The sequence below is a fragment of the Ursus arctos genome, unplaced genomic scaffold (assembly GCF_023065955.2).
Source record: "Ursus arctos isolate Adak ecotype North America unplaced genomic scaffold, UrsArc2.0 scaffold_2, whole genome shotgun sequence".
NCBI classification, from domain to species: domain Eukaryota; kingdom Metazoa; phylum Chordata; class Mammalia; order Carnivora; family Ursidae; genus Ursus; species Ursus arctos.
In genome coordinates, this window is record NW_026622874.1 from 84436606 (window position 1) to 84455632 (window position 19027).

The following is a 19027-nucleotide window of genomic DNA, read 5'->3' on the forward strand; positions in this document are numbered from 1 at the left end:
AAGTCCTGCTCATGAAACCCAATCTTCTCTTTTTTTGTGCTTGTTCGTCAGCTCCAAACCAGACTTTAATTCATGCAAAGGCTAAGATGATGATGGTTCCTATTTTGTCCCACACAGGACCAGGCACATGGTAGGTTCCCCACAGATGCACACTCTTGGCATTTGGGACTTGCGCCGCAAGAGCCTGCCCCTTGCAAGGCGGAATGTTTGCCAGCAGCTTCATTCCTTTGCACTGCGATTCAACCTCGTCATCGGCAAACAAGGAGATCAGATCAATTAGAAAAGCAAGGGCAGCTCATCCTAGGAAGAGTCAATCAGACGCATTTACTCAAGATGGCTGAAGATCTGACTATGCAGGTGGTCAAGATCTAGAATTTTCTAATTCTACCATCTAAAACCTTTCAGGCACAAAGCCAGAAGCTGTTGGGACCTCCTCAAACTGAGAGAAGTGACGTTCTTGAGGGTGCCAGTGTGTGTGCACACCCACAACACACACAACCCACCCACACACTTGCTGACTCGCTTTCCAGATCACGGAGTCACCACGCTCAAACCTCTTCAGCTCAAGACCAAAGGTTCTGCAGGGGGAAACTAAGCTCCCGATGTGGGGTCTACACAAGCAAAAGAGTACGACAGGGCCAGAGAAGACACAGCAACTTCTGCCCCAGCTGTGTTTACTGATTTCTGCTGGGAGATGCTCTGGTGGCAAATCAGAGAGTTAAGAGTCAAAAGCTTTAACGTGCAGGTAAAACCAAGCATCAGGAGAAAGCTCAGTCCACTCATGACCTGTGGGTGAGATCGGCGGAGAGCCTGATGTGTGGGCAGGATGTGAGTGCTAAGAACCAGAGCCTTGTAGGACCGCAAGGAAGAGGGGGACAAGGAGGTCATGGCCTTATGATTCAGTCACACCAATGAGGGGCTAGCAAGTACTGGTTTCTAAAATTCCTTTTAGAAGGTCCACAGTATTTTCCCCAGAATGTATGCTCTTGGAATCACAGGATCAGAATTAAACCCAAATGGACCAAATAATGGACTCAGAAAAGGATAAGACGGGAAAACATGTACAGGCACCCGCTCCCCACAAAGGATCCAGCTTTCTCAACTGAAGAGGTCAGAAGAGCTGCGAATGTCTCATTAGTAGGTTAATCTGGGTTTGGAAGAAATTAGAGAACGCGGCGAGGAAAGATGAAATTATGCTGGGAGTGCTCTCCTAGGCAGAGAGGCGTTATCCAGAGGAAGTGCATGCAAAGGAGTCAGGAGGCAGAAAACAGAGGCGGAAGTGGCAGAGGCTTAGGAAAGGGGGCATCAGCCAGCACACAGGTTACATTACCTTGATGGGCTCGCATTTCGGGAAGGGCCTTTTCTAAGACTGCTAATGCTTTTCTATGGTAATCTGCTTGGGCTTCTAATAACTGAGAACAGACCCACATTCAAAAACAAAAGTAACGTTAGCATCGGATGGACACACACACAATGGCTGAGCAAAACCAAAAATGAAAACTTTTACAAAAAAAAGCTAAAACAACTCAATTTTTACAATGCTTTCATATTTTGGCAAGGCGAGGTGCTTACCGTAACAAAGAATTTGCCATACTCCCCTTCTTTGGCCATAAAGTTGTACATATCTGCTGCAAGTTGATCCTGGTGAGTGGAAGAGAAGACAGGTCACTGAAGAAAATGGCATCTGAGAATTAATATCCATGGGCTCTTCGAGAAAAATGTCATGGAAAGAGCCACGGATTGGTGGCTATCTAGGCGCCCCTGTTTTATACTTTTGATATTTGAACTAATGTAGAAGAATTGCTTATAAAAAATAATTCGTTTAAAAGTGACAGATTGGGCAATTGGAGATATATATATATATATATATATATATATATATATATATGCCTAATTTTCCTTTATATTAGAATTACATTCTAACTATATTCAATATATTCTAATTATATATATCCTAGATTGTATTTGAATTACATATGTATGTATTTATAAAATGTACTGCCTTCTGTTTTTAGTACCAAGGTGCACAAATTAACACGAAGGCCCTCTTATTTAAGAAAAAATCTGGACATGCTAGTTTGGAGCGACAAACATTCTTTTAGCATAACCAGGAAAGCAACAGAGTAAATTCATGGAGCCCCATTCCTACATCCCCAAAAAAGAGAGGGAGAGAAAGAAAAGAGAAAGAGGACAGGGCCTGCAGAGGAGAAGAAAGAAAACAAGGGAAGAGAAAAGGCCTTTCACTCATATGTGGAATTTAAGAAACAAAACAGATGAACGTAGGGGAAAGAAAAAAAAAAGAGAGAGGGAAGCAAACCATAAAAGAGACCCCCCCCTTTTTTTTAAGTAGGCTCCATGCCCAATATAGGGCTTGAACTCACAACCCTAAGACCAAGAGTCACATGCTCTACTGACTGAGCCAGCCAGGAGCCCCGAAGAGAGTCTTAACTATAGTAAAAAACTGAGGGCTGCTGGAGGGAGAGGGGCAGGAGGATGGGCTAGATGGGTGATGGGTGGGCACCTGTTGTGATGAGCACGGGGTGTTATATGTAAGTGATGAATCACTAAATTCTACTCCTGAAACTAATATTATACTGTATGTGAACTAACTAGAATTTAAATAAAAACTTGAGGGATGCCTGGGTGGCTCAGGCTGAGCCTTCAGTTCAGGTTGAGATCTCAGGGTCCTGGGATGGAGCCCTGTGTCAGGCTCCCTGATCAGCATAGAGTCTGCTTGAGATTCTCTCTTCCCCTCCCTCTGCTCTCCCCCTCTGACCCTCCCCACGCTCAACCCCGTGCATGCTCTCTCTCTCAAAGGAATAAATAAAATCTTAAAAAAAAAAAAAAAAAGAACAGAAAAGACTATGAAGCCTTGAGCCTGGTGAGGTGAGGAACTGTAACGGACAAGTACACTCATATCACACAAAAGATTCCCAAGAAGCAATACCTTTGAAGACAGGGCAGATTAGGAAACATCCACTCAGCAGTGTATAGAAAGACTAGAGTGTATGTGTTTTGCATTGGGCTCTGGGTCTGGGAAAGTAAAAACATTTCCGTGGATTTTACAAACACAGATCTGCCTTCATGAGGCTCTGAATTTTGAGTTTATTATACATGTGGTCCAGGGATCCTCAAACTGAGAAATTTAGTTAAAAATGGCCTTGAGGGGTGCATGGGTGGCTCAGTTGGTTAAGCATCTGACTTTGGCTCAGGTCATGATCTCAGGACCGTGAGATCGAGCCCCACGTAGGGCTATGCACTCAGTGGGGAGCCTGCTTGAGATTCTCTCTCCCTCTTCCTCTGCCCCTTCCCTGGTTGTGCTCTCTCTCTCTAAATAAATAAAATCTTAAAAAAAAATTTTTTTAAATTTATTTTTAAATAATCTCTACACTCAATATGGGGCTCAAATTCACAACCCTAAGATTGGGAGTCTCACGCTCCATTGACTGAGCCAGCCAGGCACCCCTATTGTGCACTGTTTCAATTGCTGTAACTTTATATGTTTTGCTGTGGTTTCCTCCCACTTTTTTTTTTAACCTATTCTTTATTTTAAATAAGCTTGGACAGTTTTGTCATTTTAAAAAATATCCTACTTGAATTTATTTTATTTTTTAAAATTTTTAAAATAGATTTTATTTATTTATTTGAGAGAGAGAGAGGGTACGAGTGTAGGGGGGGAAGTGCAGAGGGAGAAGCAGACTCTCTGCTGAGCGGGGAGGCCAATGCAGGGCTTGATCCCAGGACCCTGGGATCATGACCTGAGCTGGAGGCTGATGTTTAACCAACTGAGCCACCCAGGCGCCCCCTACTTGAATTTTTTTTAAAAGAATGTTTTATTCTGATTATAAAGTAATGCAGGATCTTAGAAAAGAAAGAAAGAAGAAATTAAAAACCACGTTTCCTATCATTCGGAGTATTCTGATAGGACTTATGTGAAACACTAAATAATCTGCAATATTTGACCTTTCACCTGTCATTTGCAAGAACCAGACTGATGCAACTATGTATTTATCAGGGAAGTCTTATACCTTGCACAGTTCTACTTTATTTCCAGCTTCATCCATCTCTTCCTTTAGGGTATCTATTTTTGACGGAAGCCCCTGGAAGTTGGTTCCTGAAGATTTGTGAGCCTGGTTCCACCTGCAAAACATGGGGCCAACCAGCGTCTGAGAACTAGCTGCACATTCTCGACCTTGCAGAGTCAAGGCCCTCAGGGAGACAGGCTCTTTCTCCAAAACAGATTTGACCTGGGATAGGCAGCATACCTAGGATGCCAGCCTCTCTTGGGTTTATCCTCCAGGAATGGAAGCAAGCAAAAAGAGCCAGGTGCTCCGCACCATGACAGGACTCCACATAGCTGTCTGCTCTGAGTATAATCTACCACATCTGTCTCATACACGCCCCACTGCTGGAAATATGCCGTGAAACCCCTTTCCGGTAGTGTCCAATCGTGACATCCTTGCCATGCAACACCCCTGCGCTTTCCTGCTTTGACCTGGAATGCTCCCGTGCCACTGGGAGTCATCCCGCTCTTGGGCTCCTATGACTCTTCCTGCTACCATCCTCATCTGTGATAACTTCCAGCGAGTAAAACCCAGAACTTTGGTCAAGCAGCTAACAAACCATAGCTAGGAAAGCGCTTGTAGAATTAAAAACAGTTGCTAGAATTAATATTCTAAAGACCAAATTTACAGCAAATTTGAAGCATAATGCAGAATATTTACATTCCCCTTACGGTTGGTCAGAAGGACTGAAAAAAGGAAGAATGATACCATAGCAAGAGTCGGTGAGTGCAGGGGGGATAGTGATCTAGAACAATTTCGACGTGGTTTTCAAGTACGCTTTGACCTTCTGTTTGAGTATGGATTATGTCTGCTATTCTAGAAAGTTCCAGCAATTTAAATGTAAGCATGGATATTATAGAGATGAAAACCCATGCTAGCAACTCATCAATCTTCCCAGCTGCCGCACTGCCCCCCCTCCCCCGCCCGCAAATGGTATGCTCTGCCTTCTCTCCAGTTCCTGATGTGAGGCACTCCTCCAAAGCAGGGCGGCTTTGGCGAGTTTGCCAAAGCTAAGCTTGGCAATGCCGTGTAGGGGGCAGAGCATGGACTTCGGAGTCCAACATGCTCAGGTTTGAAGCCTGTCTCCCATCACTCGCTGTGTGACCTTGGGCAGCGACTTAACGTCTCTGTGCCTCCATAATCTCATCTGTCAAACAAAGATAAGAAACACCGTCTGCCTTGCAGAACCATCATAAGGAATCGGGGAGAGAACAAATGTATATATGCATGTGAATGTGTGTGCAGATAATATCTGCCATACAATGGACTCCTACTTAGAAAATAAGCAGCAATTCGTCATTAGCTATGATCATTTTCTTCCAGGGAAGAGCCACAGGAGTAAGTAAAGAAGAAATATTCCACGGTTTGCTTCTCCAATACCTGCTTTGATTGGTGAAGTGAACAAGACCGTGGATGCAGATCAAGAATCCGTACTGAAATCCCCTCCAGGACACATGTACCGTCCATGTAAAATTTCTGGCACATGAGCATCTATAATGTCACTCAATCAACTCCAGCGAGGGAGCAAGGGCGGCCTCGTTTAATTAACCATTAGAACATGCTTCCTTAGCTGGAGCAAAAAAAAAATCGACCCCAGGGTGGACTCCACTCCTGGTCTCGGCCCAGAGGATTCTCATCACAGGTGCACACATGACAAGGAGACAAGACAGTGGACTTTAAGACAGGACCCTAGCTCGGACATTCATCATCTCTGAGGCCTGAAGCGAGTCGCATGGGTACTCTGTGCAGGTTCCTCCTTGATCTGTAAAAGAAGTCTCTTCTCCAGAGGAAGGGGTGTTACCTAACCCCCTGAGCCCTGCCCCCTCTCCAAGCCTCACTGAGGGGCCTCTGCACTTAGAACCTAGCATGGAGTGTGACACAGTGAGCACCCAACTGAGATCGGTCGAAAACATGAATGAGCAAACGAACAGGAACTGGTGGAGGGAGCAAATGAACGGACATACCAGCGACGGAGCTCAATGCCTGGCGTGTGGCAAGTGTCCGGTAAGTGGTGGCCATTATTTTCACCATGTGCTAATTCCTCGATGTACCTTTTATGATCTCAACATTTCTTAGATCAGGATGTGTCTTAACAAGGGATTTGTACATTGAATGGAGTGGTGTTTCTTCCCCCCACCGTCCCCCCAAAAGTCGATGTTTAATCAGTGGTGCTGTGATACTCAGTGGTATCTTAGAAACGAGGAAAAGCTGCATTGTAGACTCGCTACCGATGTTCTAAACTGCAATAAAAACCACGTGACAGGTAGAAGCTCGGGAAATGATGGCTGTCTCTCCATATATTTGCCAAAGAGAAATAATCATATCCACTTCCCGAGCCTGCGATGAGAATGAAGTTCTCATAAGTAACTCACAGAGGGAAGAGCACAGCATAGGCAAGACAGCCAATAATACTGTAATCACACTGTTCGGGGACAGATGGTGACGGCACTTACTGCGATGAGCACTGAGCAATGTACAGAACTGTCGAATCAGTGTTGTGCACCTGAAATTAGTACAACACTGTGTGCCAATTATTCTTCAATAATGAAAAAAGGCCAGAGCGCTAACAAAGCCACCTTTTTTTTTTAAGTAAAGTTTTATTGGAAGACAGCCACGCTTTCGTTTACGTAAGGTCCAGGGCTGATCTATGCTACAACAGCAGAGTTGCATAGCTGCGAGAGGGACCACCTGGGCTGCAAAGCTGAAAATGTTTACTATCTGGCCCTTTACAGAAAGTTTAGCAACGCTTGTGATAAAGTCTGAGAAAGGACGGGGCCAGGGGTGGCTGCCTCTGTAAGTCCCCACTCTCACCCGAGGAGAAAGCCCAGTAAGTCATGGATACAAATGCCCTCGGGGACAGAGCTAGGCTGGAGTCCTGCCATGAGGCTCTGCAGACCGTCGACAGGCATCAACCCACAAGTCAGCAGCCCTCCGGGATGGTTACTTAGTTTTACAGGAGCTCCTCCCTCTTGAGTGCAGCATTCGATTGTGAAAGTATCATAACCACATGGTGTCTGGACACGGCAGGACCCTCAGAACTGCTCAGATCACAGATCTATTTATTCCTTTCTCCACTATGCTAGCAACAAACACTCTTAGAACTGTCTGCCACCGACCCCCTCTCCCCTTAAAACACTTACTTAGGTTTCTTTACCTTTTTTTTTCCCTGTCTCCTTTTACTGCTGGTTCACTAAGAACACGATGTCCTAACATCATCCCCATTGCCATGCTTGGGAGAATGAGCCTTAAAAAGCAGGTGTAAGTGGGTGTGACTTGGTCTGTGGCTCGAGTGCGTGAACCTGGAAACCTGCATCTTGTCCACCGAGTGGCCTTTCTCTTATCTGTGTTGGGGACGAGGACGGTTGCTGGGGGAGTGACAATAATCCTGCATTATTGGTTATTTTTACCACTACACCTTACCTGGCTCTGACCGAATCCCAGTCTAACACCAATTTGGCGAGCTGTTTCCTCTGTTTTTGGATGTTGGGAATCTCCACCTGGAAAGAACATACCACATATCGAATGGGATAAGCTTTGGGGTTTTAAACTTCACATGTGAAAGGGCAATATTTATTTACATTATTTTTTCTCTTAGGCATAGGATTTTGTACCCTCAATTTCTTCCCCTTATTTCCAAAAAGATGCGTACATCAAAGCCACTGGTTACTGTTAAAACTGTAGACACGAGCACACCATTCACCACGCAGCCCACACTGGTCTTGGCTCGTCTATGCCGCGCGGCGAAAGCACCCACCTCTGCTATGCTGCAGAGAGGTTCCACAATCTCTCTCTCAACAAAGACTTCATGCTGAGTAAGTTCTAGAGCCAGCTGATTCTCGGCATCGCCACACGTCTCCAGCATCTTCCTTCAAAAACACAAGACGCCCCCACGACAAGCATACGCTCAATAAATCAGATACCTCATTGCCATATTGGGCCAGTTCTGCTCTCTACATGATGGGAACACATTAGGGGGCCACACAGTAGAACCTCAAAAACGTTATAAGTTTCGGGCGTCACCTAAAATGGGAGCCCACAGATTTATGCTTGAAAATGAAAAAGATTGTTCGCGTGTATTATCAAATGGGTCTTATGGCTCTATTAAATTGATAACTATCTTGCTAGGTTAATGTTTCATCTGTTGTACAAAATACTAAATTTATGTAGTCAAAGAATTTGTTTTTTCTTAAAGATTTTATTTATTGGAGAGAGAGAGCATGAGAGAGGGAAAGAGGGAGCACAAGCAGGGGGGAAGGGCAAAAGGAGAGGGAGAAGCAGACTCTCCACTGAGCAGGGAGCCTGACGCGGGGCTGGATCCCAGGACCCTGGGATCATGATCTGAGTCGAAGGCAGACACCCAATCGACTGAGCCACCCGGGGAACCCCTAGGAAGTGACTCTTAAGGACTGGAAGGGACAGGTCAGAGTTTGTAAATCTGAGTCAACAGCTAGAACAGGGAAGGGATCTGTCCTTTACACCCAAGCTCAGGGGAATAAATATTGACTCTATCAATGACTTTTGCTCGTGGTCCTTGCAACCCATCTCCAGCCTTGCTCTTACTAAATGGATGTTGCTCTACCATCCCAGTGGCCCGGACCCCACTCCCACTCCCCCGCCCCCCACCCCACCCCGAGACTGCACCATTCTCCTGGTGCATGAGCCGTGCCATCAGGCTCATAGTCCCTCTGTCACACATTCGGCCGCCACCCACCCCAGACACCCACCCACTCCCTCTGACCCGCAGGGCACTGGGCTCCCTCCCTGAGAGCAGCCGACTCCTACCCCAGCAGAGACTCTTCCAGCTGAGTAGACGCTTCTTGCATGTTCTGCGCGAGAGCGGTCAGAGGGAGCTTTTTCTGGAAGGCAGAAGACAATGTGTTGGTTTCACTATTATCGACACCCACTCGTGATGACCTGCTTCAGGTCACCCTTCAGTGATTTCTCCTCCAGGCAAATCGCACAGGTAGGAGACAGCCTGTCTGGGTTCAGGATCTGGTCTCGAAGGTAGAGGCTCTGGGACCTCTGTGTCCGTGTCCTCATGCCTGGATGATAGGGAGGCATGCTGACAGCGTGGGTGTCCTGGGGCTGTCTGTCCATGGAGATATTATTCAACGTCAAGTGCCCAGCGCGTGGTCAGAGCTCGGTAAGTGCTGACTGCTAGTATTACTGTTGCGGTTGCTGTTGGCTGTTATTTTTAATTAATCAAGTGCATGCTGTGTCCCACACACTGGGAACAGAAGACACAGACCTTGCTCTCTGATGATCATAACAGATAAGAGCAGTAAAGTGCTCAATTTCAAAAACTTTTGCTAGACTACTCACTTTCTTTTTTTAAGATTTTTTATTTATTTTTAGAGAGAGAGAGAGAGTGGGGGCAGGAAGGGGCAGAGGGCGAGGGAGAGAGAGTTTTAAGCAGACTCCATGCTGAGCCCGATGCAGGGCTCGATCTCACGACCCTCAGATCACGAACTGGGCCAAAACCAAGACTCTGTCACTTAACTGACTTTGTCACCCAGGCGCCCCTAGAATACTCATTCTTAAATTGGCTCTTAATTTGGCTGTAATCATAATGATATAGCTTCAGTTACGTACCTAAAAAATATCTGGCTAAATATCTGGAAAAGCTCTTTTAAGATATTTAAGCACAAAGCCATGCATTTTCCTACCAGAGATGTGTTGTTCAGCTCGAAATAGAACAAACTGCCCAGTCAAGGAACCTGAAGCCCGGGGAGGTCAGGTGGGTGGCCAGGCACCCTGGTGAGGGGCAGCAGAGCCAGATCTCCGTGCCCAAGGATTGAGCCCAGGTCAGCGCCTTGCCACCACTGGGTAGAAGGGACCTGGAAAGTACCAGGCGTTGGTGATAACACACAATCTGCTAACAAAAAAATGCGTTCAACGCTGCAGTGCGCCACGTGACTTTGTCTCCCCAGTAGATAGGGCCGTCACGGCGAAGACGCAGGGTTCAGCTCGCTGTCGCATTGTTGAGCTTTCACCTCTCCCATGTCACCTGCCTTTCAGAGGGCTCCGTGCGATACACTTGCACTGCATTTGCTTGCATTGAGAGAGTACGCCTGGAAGGCTATATAAGAAACTACAACGCTGGTCGTGCTGGAGAGGGCAGCAGGGTGCCTGGGGCACAGGACCGGGAGAGACCTCGCTTTATGTTCTCTTGCGTATACTGGATTTTGACTGTGTAAATATGTAGCCTATTCAAAGCAGTATATTGAAATGTAAAGATAAATAACAGCAACTGTATTTACCCAGCTCTCGTCTTCTCAAGTTGTTCTCAAATAGGTAAATAACAGGGCTCCACCTGCCCCATGAGGAGACATTCCCAGCGCCTACACTTCCAGACCAGGAAGAGAGGAGAAAATGGGCAGCGTGCCTTGACCACAGTGAGGGTAATTCATATATTTTAGTAATGCTGCCAGCCTTTTTTTTTTTTTTTAAGATTTATTTATTTTATTGAGAGAGAGAGTGAGTGCGTGAGCAGGGGTGGGGAGGGGCAGAGGGCAGAGGGAGAGAGAATCTTAAGCAGACTCTGTGCTGAGTGCGGAGCCTAACATGGGGCCCGATCTCACGACCCCGAGACCATGACCTGAGCCAAAACCAAGACCTGGACGCTCAGCCAGCTGTGGCGTCCAGGCACCCCAGTAATGTTGCCATTCTGAGAGAACCGAAATCTATGATAAATGCAATAATCAGAATTATACTTTGTGCAACTCTGGAGCTCTGGACAAAAAGAAATCATAAAAGAGGAGTCTACTTTGCAAGTATCGTTTAAGCTCCCAGCTATAAACAGCCTTGTGGTTTCCAGGCTCTGACCCCAAAGCCACAACAATCCTGTTTCCTGATGTACACAAATAAGGACATTCCGCTTACTGAACCCTGCGCTCCGTGATGCAGGCGCTATCTACCGCAGCCATGCTCCACCCCGAACATGGCTAAGCACTTCCTGGGCACGGGCGGCTTTTTTTTTTATCACCAGGGATTCATTTAAAAAATTCTGAAGTCATAATTTATTAAATGCATGCCAACCCCCTTGGATTCTTGCCTCTTCACACGCATGGGAGCCTCTCGTGGGGCCTTTGGGAGGCTCCTTCTGTGTATTCTAGAGCCCTAGAGACTGCTGCCATTTTCTCCGCATTGCATGACCTCTGTGGTCGCCTATCTTCCATCGTTTCTATGGTGACTGCTCCTCCCATATGCAGTGTAAACAGCCCCAGAGCCCTGTCTTTGGCTCTTCTATTCAAGGTTGGAAAAGGAAACCTAAGGCATTAGGTTTTAGAAATGAGGGCCAGGCACCTTTGCCCCTGCTGCCTACAACATGTCACTCATTGCCCTCCTTTATGGCTGGACCACCACCTCCTCTGGGAAGCCCCTCCTGACTACCTCTCTCCTCCCGTGATGCCCATTCTTGTTCCTCCCATGATACCCTGCGCACACTTTGTTACGCATGTCATTTTATAACAATCCCTTTGTGTGTCTCTCCCCACCAGACTGTGAGCACCTTTAAGGTGGAGACTACCTCTTCTTCATTTTGTATCTCTAGCACTTGTACATAGGAGGCATTTGATAAATACTTGTTTAATTTGTTTGTTTTTAAGGAGTATACGGGACATCTAGGTTGTGTCTTCAAGCAGTCAGAGGGAATGACCAGACATAACAACGTGAAGGACAAAGGCATACAGTACGAATAGGAGGAAGTGGGAGACACCAGGGCTGTCAGGGGAAAGGGGGTCAGATTACGAAGGGCTTGTCACGCTGAAGAGCTTGGACTTTAATCCCGGCAATGGGAAGCGGCCAGTGCCCCTCGAAAGAGGCACCACTGGCGTTAGGGGCCACTTCCGGTGTAAAACTATCCCTCTAGTCACCACAGACTGTTTGGCATCTCGGTCCCCTCCCTCCAAATGCCAGTAGTGTCCCCCAGTTCCTACGGCAACCCAAAATGTCTCTACATAATTCCAAATCTCCCCAGGGGTGTAGTTCTGGTCCCCGTGGAGAACCACGAAGCTAAGATATTTTTTCAGGTAGGAGGATGACAGTATGCGTAGATGTGTATTTCAGAACATGCTGGTGATCCAGCAGGAGACAGGCTGGAAGAGAAGGGAGGCAGAGGCAGGAACTGAAGCTCCGGAGATGACCGCACCGTCCAGGTGAGAGGTCATCCGGTTTTGCTTTAAGGCAAAGGTGGCAGAGATGGGGCGGAGGTAAGGAATTCAAAAGATATTCACAGACAATCACGGGACTTGCTACTCAAGCAGCTACGGGAGGGTGAGGATGAAAGGGAAGAGAAGGTAAGGTAACCCTACAGTTTCTGGCTTGCACAATAGGGTGGGTGGAACTCAAGAGTGAACACAGAAGGAAGAACTGGTTACGCACGAGGAAATAGACATCTAGGGAAGGAAGTGTTTTCGCTTGGTCGAACTGGTTTAGAAGTCCCTGGCATAAACACATCAGCTAGAAGCCATGAGAAAAGAGGAGGTGGCCCAAGGAATGTGGCTGGGGGAATAAGGAGGAGGACAGAGCCTTAGGGCGCCATGTCAAAAGGGTAGGTAGGAAAAAAGCCATGAGAAGGGAAGGAGAGGGGCCGTGGGGACAGGACTGGGGACCGGGTCCGGTTCTGCAGGACCGGACCTGTAGCAGGCGTTCCTGCGATCGTGGGTGCATGCGAAGTTCCACTCTTTGGTCTATACCTACTGAAGCCAAGTATTGCACAAGAGAGGAATAACCCTGTTGTCTAGACGTCCCACAAATGTCTGTAGGGAAATATAAAAGAAGGGTGGCACAGATCATTCGCATGCTCGTTCTTCCTTTGGAGACATCTGGTGACAGACAAAACACTATGGCAAATCATAGCCTCCCGGGATGCCCCTGAAACTATCCCCTTAATGGTATATGGGCTTCCAAGGGTTAGCATGTGCTCCTGAGCTAGGATCTTGTAAACCCAAGGATGGGACTGCCCCATGAGCCCTGCACACAAGGAACTGGAGGCTGTGAACAAATAGACACGTGCGATGGTTCTCCTGGAGCTTAGCCCTCCTCCTCTACAACAGCACCCTGATTTCTCTTAGGGATCCACCCTGGTCTCAGTTAAGCCCAGGAGTGGGAGACAGCTCCACAGCCCACGCTCTAAGGCTGGGCCCTGAGTAGCTTAAGCCAACCAGCACATCCCATCTCCTCTCCAACCTCGCCCCTGCCCACGGTGACCAGGGTGGAATGGAAATGTTAGGAAGGGGAATATGGCTCAATGTGGACCAATGCAATGGAGGCAGTTTCTCCCTGCCAAGGACGTGGAAAAAGATTTCCCACTCCATTAAGAAAACGACTGGAAGGCACACTTTCTATTCCTGCCGGACACGCACAAGGAAGCAAGTAGCCCATGGAAGCTCCTGGTAGCCAACACGCAACCATGAGAGGCGCCCATTTAGGGATAAAGCAGACACTGAAGGAGGCAGAAGGGACAGAAGGAAAGAAAGTGGGGTTTCGGTTACAACACGGAAATGCTAGCTCAAGCCTCACTTCAAGTTCACCCCAGCTTCTGGACGTTTTAGTTAGTAAGCCAATAAATTATGTCCATTTTCTAAGTCCCTTTAAGACAGCCTTTCAGCTTTTGTGCCACCAAAGCATTCCTAACAGACATCTCCATTATCTTATCAATGACAAATGGCTCACTGAGTCTTTAAAAGCACCTCGAGAAAATTCAGTGTGAGCAGGGCTTTCAGCTCCGCAATGTCTTAAGCACAAAAGAATGTTCTGGTCAGGCAGGTGGCGCGAGAGTAAACGGCAACAGAAGGTACAAATCTGCAGGCCACGCCGCTGCTCCTGCTTGAGAAAAACCACGGGACCGCAGGGCGCAGAGCCTCACAGAGACACCAGAACGACGGCCCCCGAGTCACACCCACTACTCACGTATCTCCTCTCAGCGTCGGTGCCATGCTGGCCCTGGAAACATGCCATCAGACGCTTGTGCGAATGGTGGCACATTGACCGAACCGTGTCCAGGCGCCGCTCGATCTGACAAAATAGAGACAAACGAGCCATTTGCAAGGGCTGAAGAACAGGCCCAGCCTCCTCCTATGTGGTACTGGCACGTAGGCAGAAAAAGCATCCCATGGTCTAAGTGTGTAGCTCTTGGGTGTACGTGGAAATGGTCCCCATTCACTTACACCGGGGGTTCTCATTATTGACATTTGGGGCCAGATAATTCTGGGTGTGGGGGGCTGTCCTCTGCACTATGGTGTTTAGCCTCATCTCTGGCCTCTACCTACCAGATGCCAGCAGCACCCCATTCCCTGAGGTGTGACAACTGAACATGCTGCCGCACGTTGTCAAACGTCCCCCCAGTGGGCGAAAGAGCCCCCTCCCTTACACCGAGGGGCTTCGCTCCCTCAAGGGCTAAGTCTGCGTGCAGGGGGGGTGTGGAGTCCGGACTAAAACCGGCTGTCAGAAAGAGTGGCGGCAGCCGAGCTGGCACCACAGTCCCAGCAAAGCCCCAGCCCCAGGCTGCAGGAGTGCCAATGAACACCTGAGGCCCAGCCCCACTGCCCAGTGGCAAACACCACAGGGACATTCCGAAGCGACCTCCCGCACACAGGACATCGGGCCGAGGGATCAAAATCAATGTTCCACGATACCCACTCAAGGTCAGCGTCTTCAAAATGATTCCTTATTGGGTTTAGGATGGGTTGTTGGCTTTGTTTTGTTTTGTTTTGAGTAAACCCCTAAAGCAGAAGGGATGGCCAACAGTAAGAAACACTGACTCAGGGGACCCACGCATCACGATTTAGCTTCCCCAAATATTATTGCTGGGATATGGCTGTTTATGGCAAAGAGAGCTGCTTTTCACGGGAAGGAATGCCAAAAATGTGTATTCTGATGACTCATTAAGACCAAGCACAGGCCCTTAGGGATGCTTTCTATTTTAAAGAAAAATCAACAAATTCAGAGCAGAATGCATTTTTACCCCACAATGTTTTACCCGATGATACGGTTCTGTGCTTCTTTCTCAAAGGTCCTCACTGCCCCAGCACGAGGCCCGACCACCAGGACCCTGATCTGGCAGGCATATACGGACCAGATGCTGCATCAAATCCCCCTAATCCTACAATGACCAGATTTTAAAACATGGAAAAACTAATATACACTCTTTATTTGCCACAAAAACAGGCAAAACCAAAACCAAAACCAAACAAAAACAACCCCCACCCCCCAAACTCCATTTCACTTTGATTCTGATTTCCACTAGAAAATTGTCAAGTCCACAGGGATGGGGGCCTTGGTCTGTTTTGCTCACTGATTTCTCCCCAGTGCCCGGAACACTGTCTGGTTTGCGAATGGAAGGTGCTGGTGTCGTATTTGTTGAAAGAACAAGTATGTATCACGTCCCTGTGCAAGGTATTAGAAAAAGAACAGTAAATAAGTTGTGGGTCTCGCCCTCCCGGGATTCACCGCCTCCCAGGAAATCTCCACACGAGCAAAATGAACTCCGAGCAAAAAACAAGAGGCAAAATAGAGCCTCTTGAACTGATCTAAGAGGCAGGAGGACACAGAGTGAGTTAAGGGAAGTTTCACACCGGAAACAAACAAACAAACAAACAAACAAACAAACAAATCTCTCCATCCCTCCTGCTCTCCTGTTTAACCCATTAACTCCTGCTACTAACCCTATGGGGTGGATACAGCCATTATCCCTCATTTTAGAGAAGGGGAAACTGAGGCACAGGGGGGTTCAGTAAATCCCTGAAGCCAAAGAGCGAGTCAAGGGCAGAGCAGGGTAGGGAGGCTCCAGATTCCACTCCTTCTTTATAGTCAGAGAAGGGGGGAAACATCCGTAGCAATGACGGCAGATGTGGAGTAAGTATCCGTGTCATGGAATGAGGCGTTCCTAGAAACTGGCGAACTCTTGGGGCCCCAGTGGATGTTTGGGCAAAGGGACAAACGCAGACAGCTGCTGCCTGTGCCTTCCGCAAGAACTCTGCCGTGCTCAAACTGCCAGCAAGGCCCTCTGGCCGCATCTTGGGACTTCAAGGATTCAATGAGATCGTGTACATTACTGATGTGGGATGTGGGAGACAGAACACGGACATGAAAACCCAGTCTAGTTAAAGGTTAACTAAGACTGAATACCATTGCTGGAAGTCTGAAAATGAAGTTGAAATACACGGGAAAAGCCAATGAGGAAATATTATTAAGAATATGATTGTCTAATAAATCTGGGGAAAAAAAACCCTTTCTAAACCTTAATAAAAACTCTGGTCCTTTTAAAAAAAGGGGGGGGCTCTTAAAATCTTGTACCTGCGGCTGCCTGTCATAATTGAGAAGGATGTTCTGACACGGGGTGGTACAGGCAACATTCTTCTCAACTATGCCAGCTCCTTCTCTCCCTAGGGAGAGATGGAGAGTCACCTGGGAGCAGATCTTTGGTCTTCTGGGGTCAGGTGCACACACCTGCTGGGGGTTATGGAAATGACACGAGCAAGGAGGCTTCAGAGAAACCTAGTGCAGGAGGGGCTCTGTCCTTCCTGGTGAACTCTGGGGTGGGCGCGGATGGAGGGGGCTGAGGCTGAGTGAAGGGATGTGTATAAAGGGTCCCAAGCCTTCTGGGAAAAACTCCCAGCCCCAAAGTTCGGGAAGCCTGTTGAGAGATGAAGCGCAGTGGTCCTGGCAGAGGTCCCCACAGGAAACACCCCCCCTACAGAGAGGAAAAGGAGTCCAGGTGGATGACAGGCCACCTCAGGGCCTCAGAGTGGAACTGCCAGATCTGGTCACTGTCACCGAGACTCTAAGTCCCTCGGGACCCAGCTCAGCCCAGAACTGGAGAAAAATAGCGTGAGAGGGAAGGAGAAGTCGAAACTGTAGATTGGAGCCAGTGGGGCCCTCTGCTGCAGCTGGCAGGGCCTGTCCCATCAAGGATGCCATCCCAGCAGCGAACGACAGTCCCTCAGCCTGCCCAGGACCCGTGACTAGGCCACAGTGCCCGGTGGACAGGCCGGGCCAGCCAGACCCCTCCCCCACCCACCCCACCCCAACACCTGGCGCTTGAAAGCAGGACTAGCCCCATTGAACTTCCTAACGTGACACCAAGGTTTCAGGTCCCCTTTTTATCACCATGCAACCCAACTGCTTTTCTTTCCTGCTCAAAACCACGCTGATCAATTTTATTCTGTTTCAAAGAATACATACATACGTACATACCTACATCCACTTCAGTTCTCACCTATGAGGTTTGGTTTGGTTTTCCTCTTTAAACAAAGCACTTGAAAAAGATTTTTATTTTATTACCTGTAACAGATCTTCACTGAGGACTTCTGTTTTCTCAGCTCTGTGGGGGAAAAAAAATCAAAAGTTCAGAGTTAGGAATCCAGAAATGCAAAGCAACTCAGGAAATTCAATAATTCTCATCCCGGAGTTTAAAACAAAACGGGCAGGAATGAATGATAACGTGAGAGAAATTCCACCAATGTTTACACCAGACAGCTGCTTAAGCAAAGCCAAAGAAAAACCAAAGTTTGCAGAGAATAGCAACCCCCAACAAGGGCCAAGGATGGAGACCAGTGGCTCCCCGACTTGGGCTGTACAGAATCCCTGGCAGGGGGGTGGGGGGGAGTGTGCTGACGTAAAATGCCAGTTTCCAGGTCTCACCTCTACGCTAATTCAGCAGGTCCGGAGCAAGATCCCACTGCGTTCTGAAGAAGCCCCTCCTGCCCAGAATTCCATGGCCCCAGACCCACAGACCACCCTTCGACAAAAGCCTGCTTAGAGAAGCTTAAACTTCATTTCTTAAAATGATCCTGTCTGACTTTCACGGCCGTACTGAAACAGGTTTGTCACAAATCCAGGAACATGACTCAACAATACACTCAAGATAGTAACAGCTGAGCATCCCCTCCTTCAGGTATCTCATCTTGCCTTTAAAAAGAAACAAAGTATTTTCACAGCTTTCCCCCACCTATGCCTTCCAACTACCACTAACTACATTAACTCTGCAGACCTTTCCAGAAAGCCGACCTGCCGCCCCACAATCGACACAGGAGCATTCGAGCTGCTCAAGCCTTGGTTGCCAGATCACGGTACTTTCTTAGGAAGACCTTCCCCTGCAGTCCAAAAGGGCAGCATCGTTGTTGTACATAAACCCAGAATGACTGCAATTGAGGTGCCATGTTGGGACTTCCTGTTTAAACAGTGATGGAAGCCAAGCCAATGAACATCCCTGCCCAACGCCCATGGAAATGAACAAGAGAAAAGAAAAAGTCTGTTTCACCCCTGAACGTTGGGGGAGTTGGGGAAAGAGGAAGACCATCAATGAACCAGAATTTTGAAGGCTTTTAGTAAGATCCATTGCAGAATGGAGGGCTGCACGATCTTGCCCGTGAACGAATCTAATGCAAGAGAAGGAAAAACCATTTGGCCAGAAAGTGGATGGGACCCGCTTCAGATGACCTGCCTGAGGTGTGGTAGTGCACACCTCCAGCCCACACTTGCATGATGGCAGGTCAAGTTAAAGCTGGCACTGCCACGAAGCATTCCAAGACCAGTTGTCACTGCAGTGCCCTAGTTAATGGAGAGATGCCGATGGCAATGGCTCACATACCGGTTTCTGCAGAAAGCCAGAACTCTGACCTAACTCACATATCTCCCAGGTCCACAGGAGCAGAGCCTGGAGGTGAGGTCAAGGCCCCAGCTTTCAGAGGAGGCCAACTTTCAACTCTATGAACAAGTTCTGCAAGCAGCGGGCCAAAATATGCCATCCCAGCCCTTGCTTGGCATGCACGGTGCCAGGCATTGCAGAAGCGCCAAACCTAAGTAGTCAACGCCAGTTAGGGAAGTGGAGCAGGGCCCCAGCTGACTAGGCGCTCAAGCAACCGGCCTCAAAAAGAACCCTGATGGCCAGCCTCGCAGGGACATACCTGGCATGAGACCACCATAGCTTCACCGTGACTCCTGTTCACCAATAGCCTTGT

The 19027-nt window shown here is 48.0% G+C and overlaps 1 protein-coding gene across 9 annotated transcripts in view; it reads right to left on the reverse strand.

Moving 5' to 3' along the window:
• Positions 1-19027, reverse strand: part of ARHGAP17 (Rho GTPase activating protein 17) — a 98670-nt gene that overhangs the window by 47834 nt on the left and 31809 nt on the right. For all 9 annotated transcript variants that reach the window (XM_048224585.2, XM_048224583.2, XM_044390274.3 and 6 more), the window contains exons 2-9: positions 17349-17388; positions 13977-14081; positions 8847-8920; positions 7819-7930; positions 7485-7561; positions 4029-4140; positions 1573-1641; positions 1331-1412 (exon numbers count right to left, since the gene is read on the reverse strand). In XM_048224585.2, the coding sequence (XP_048080542.1) occupies positions 1331-1412; positions 1573-1641; positions 4029-4140; positions 7485-7561; positions 7819-7930; positions 8847-8920; positions 13977-14081; positions 17349-17388 (671 nt within the window). The remainder of the gene's footprint in view (positions 1-1330; positions 1413-1572; positions 1642-4028; positions 4141-7484; positions 7562-7818; positions 7931-8846; positions 8921-13976; positions 14082-17348; positions 17389-19027) is intronic.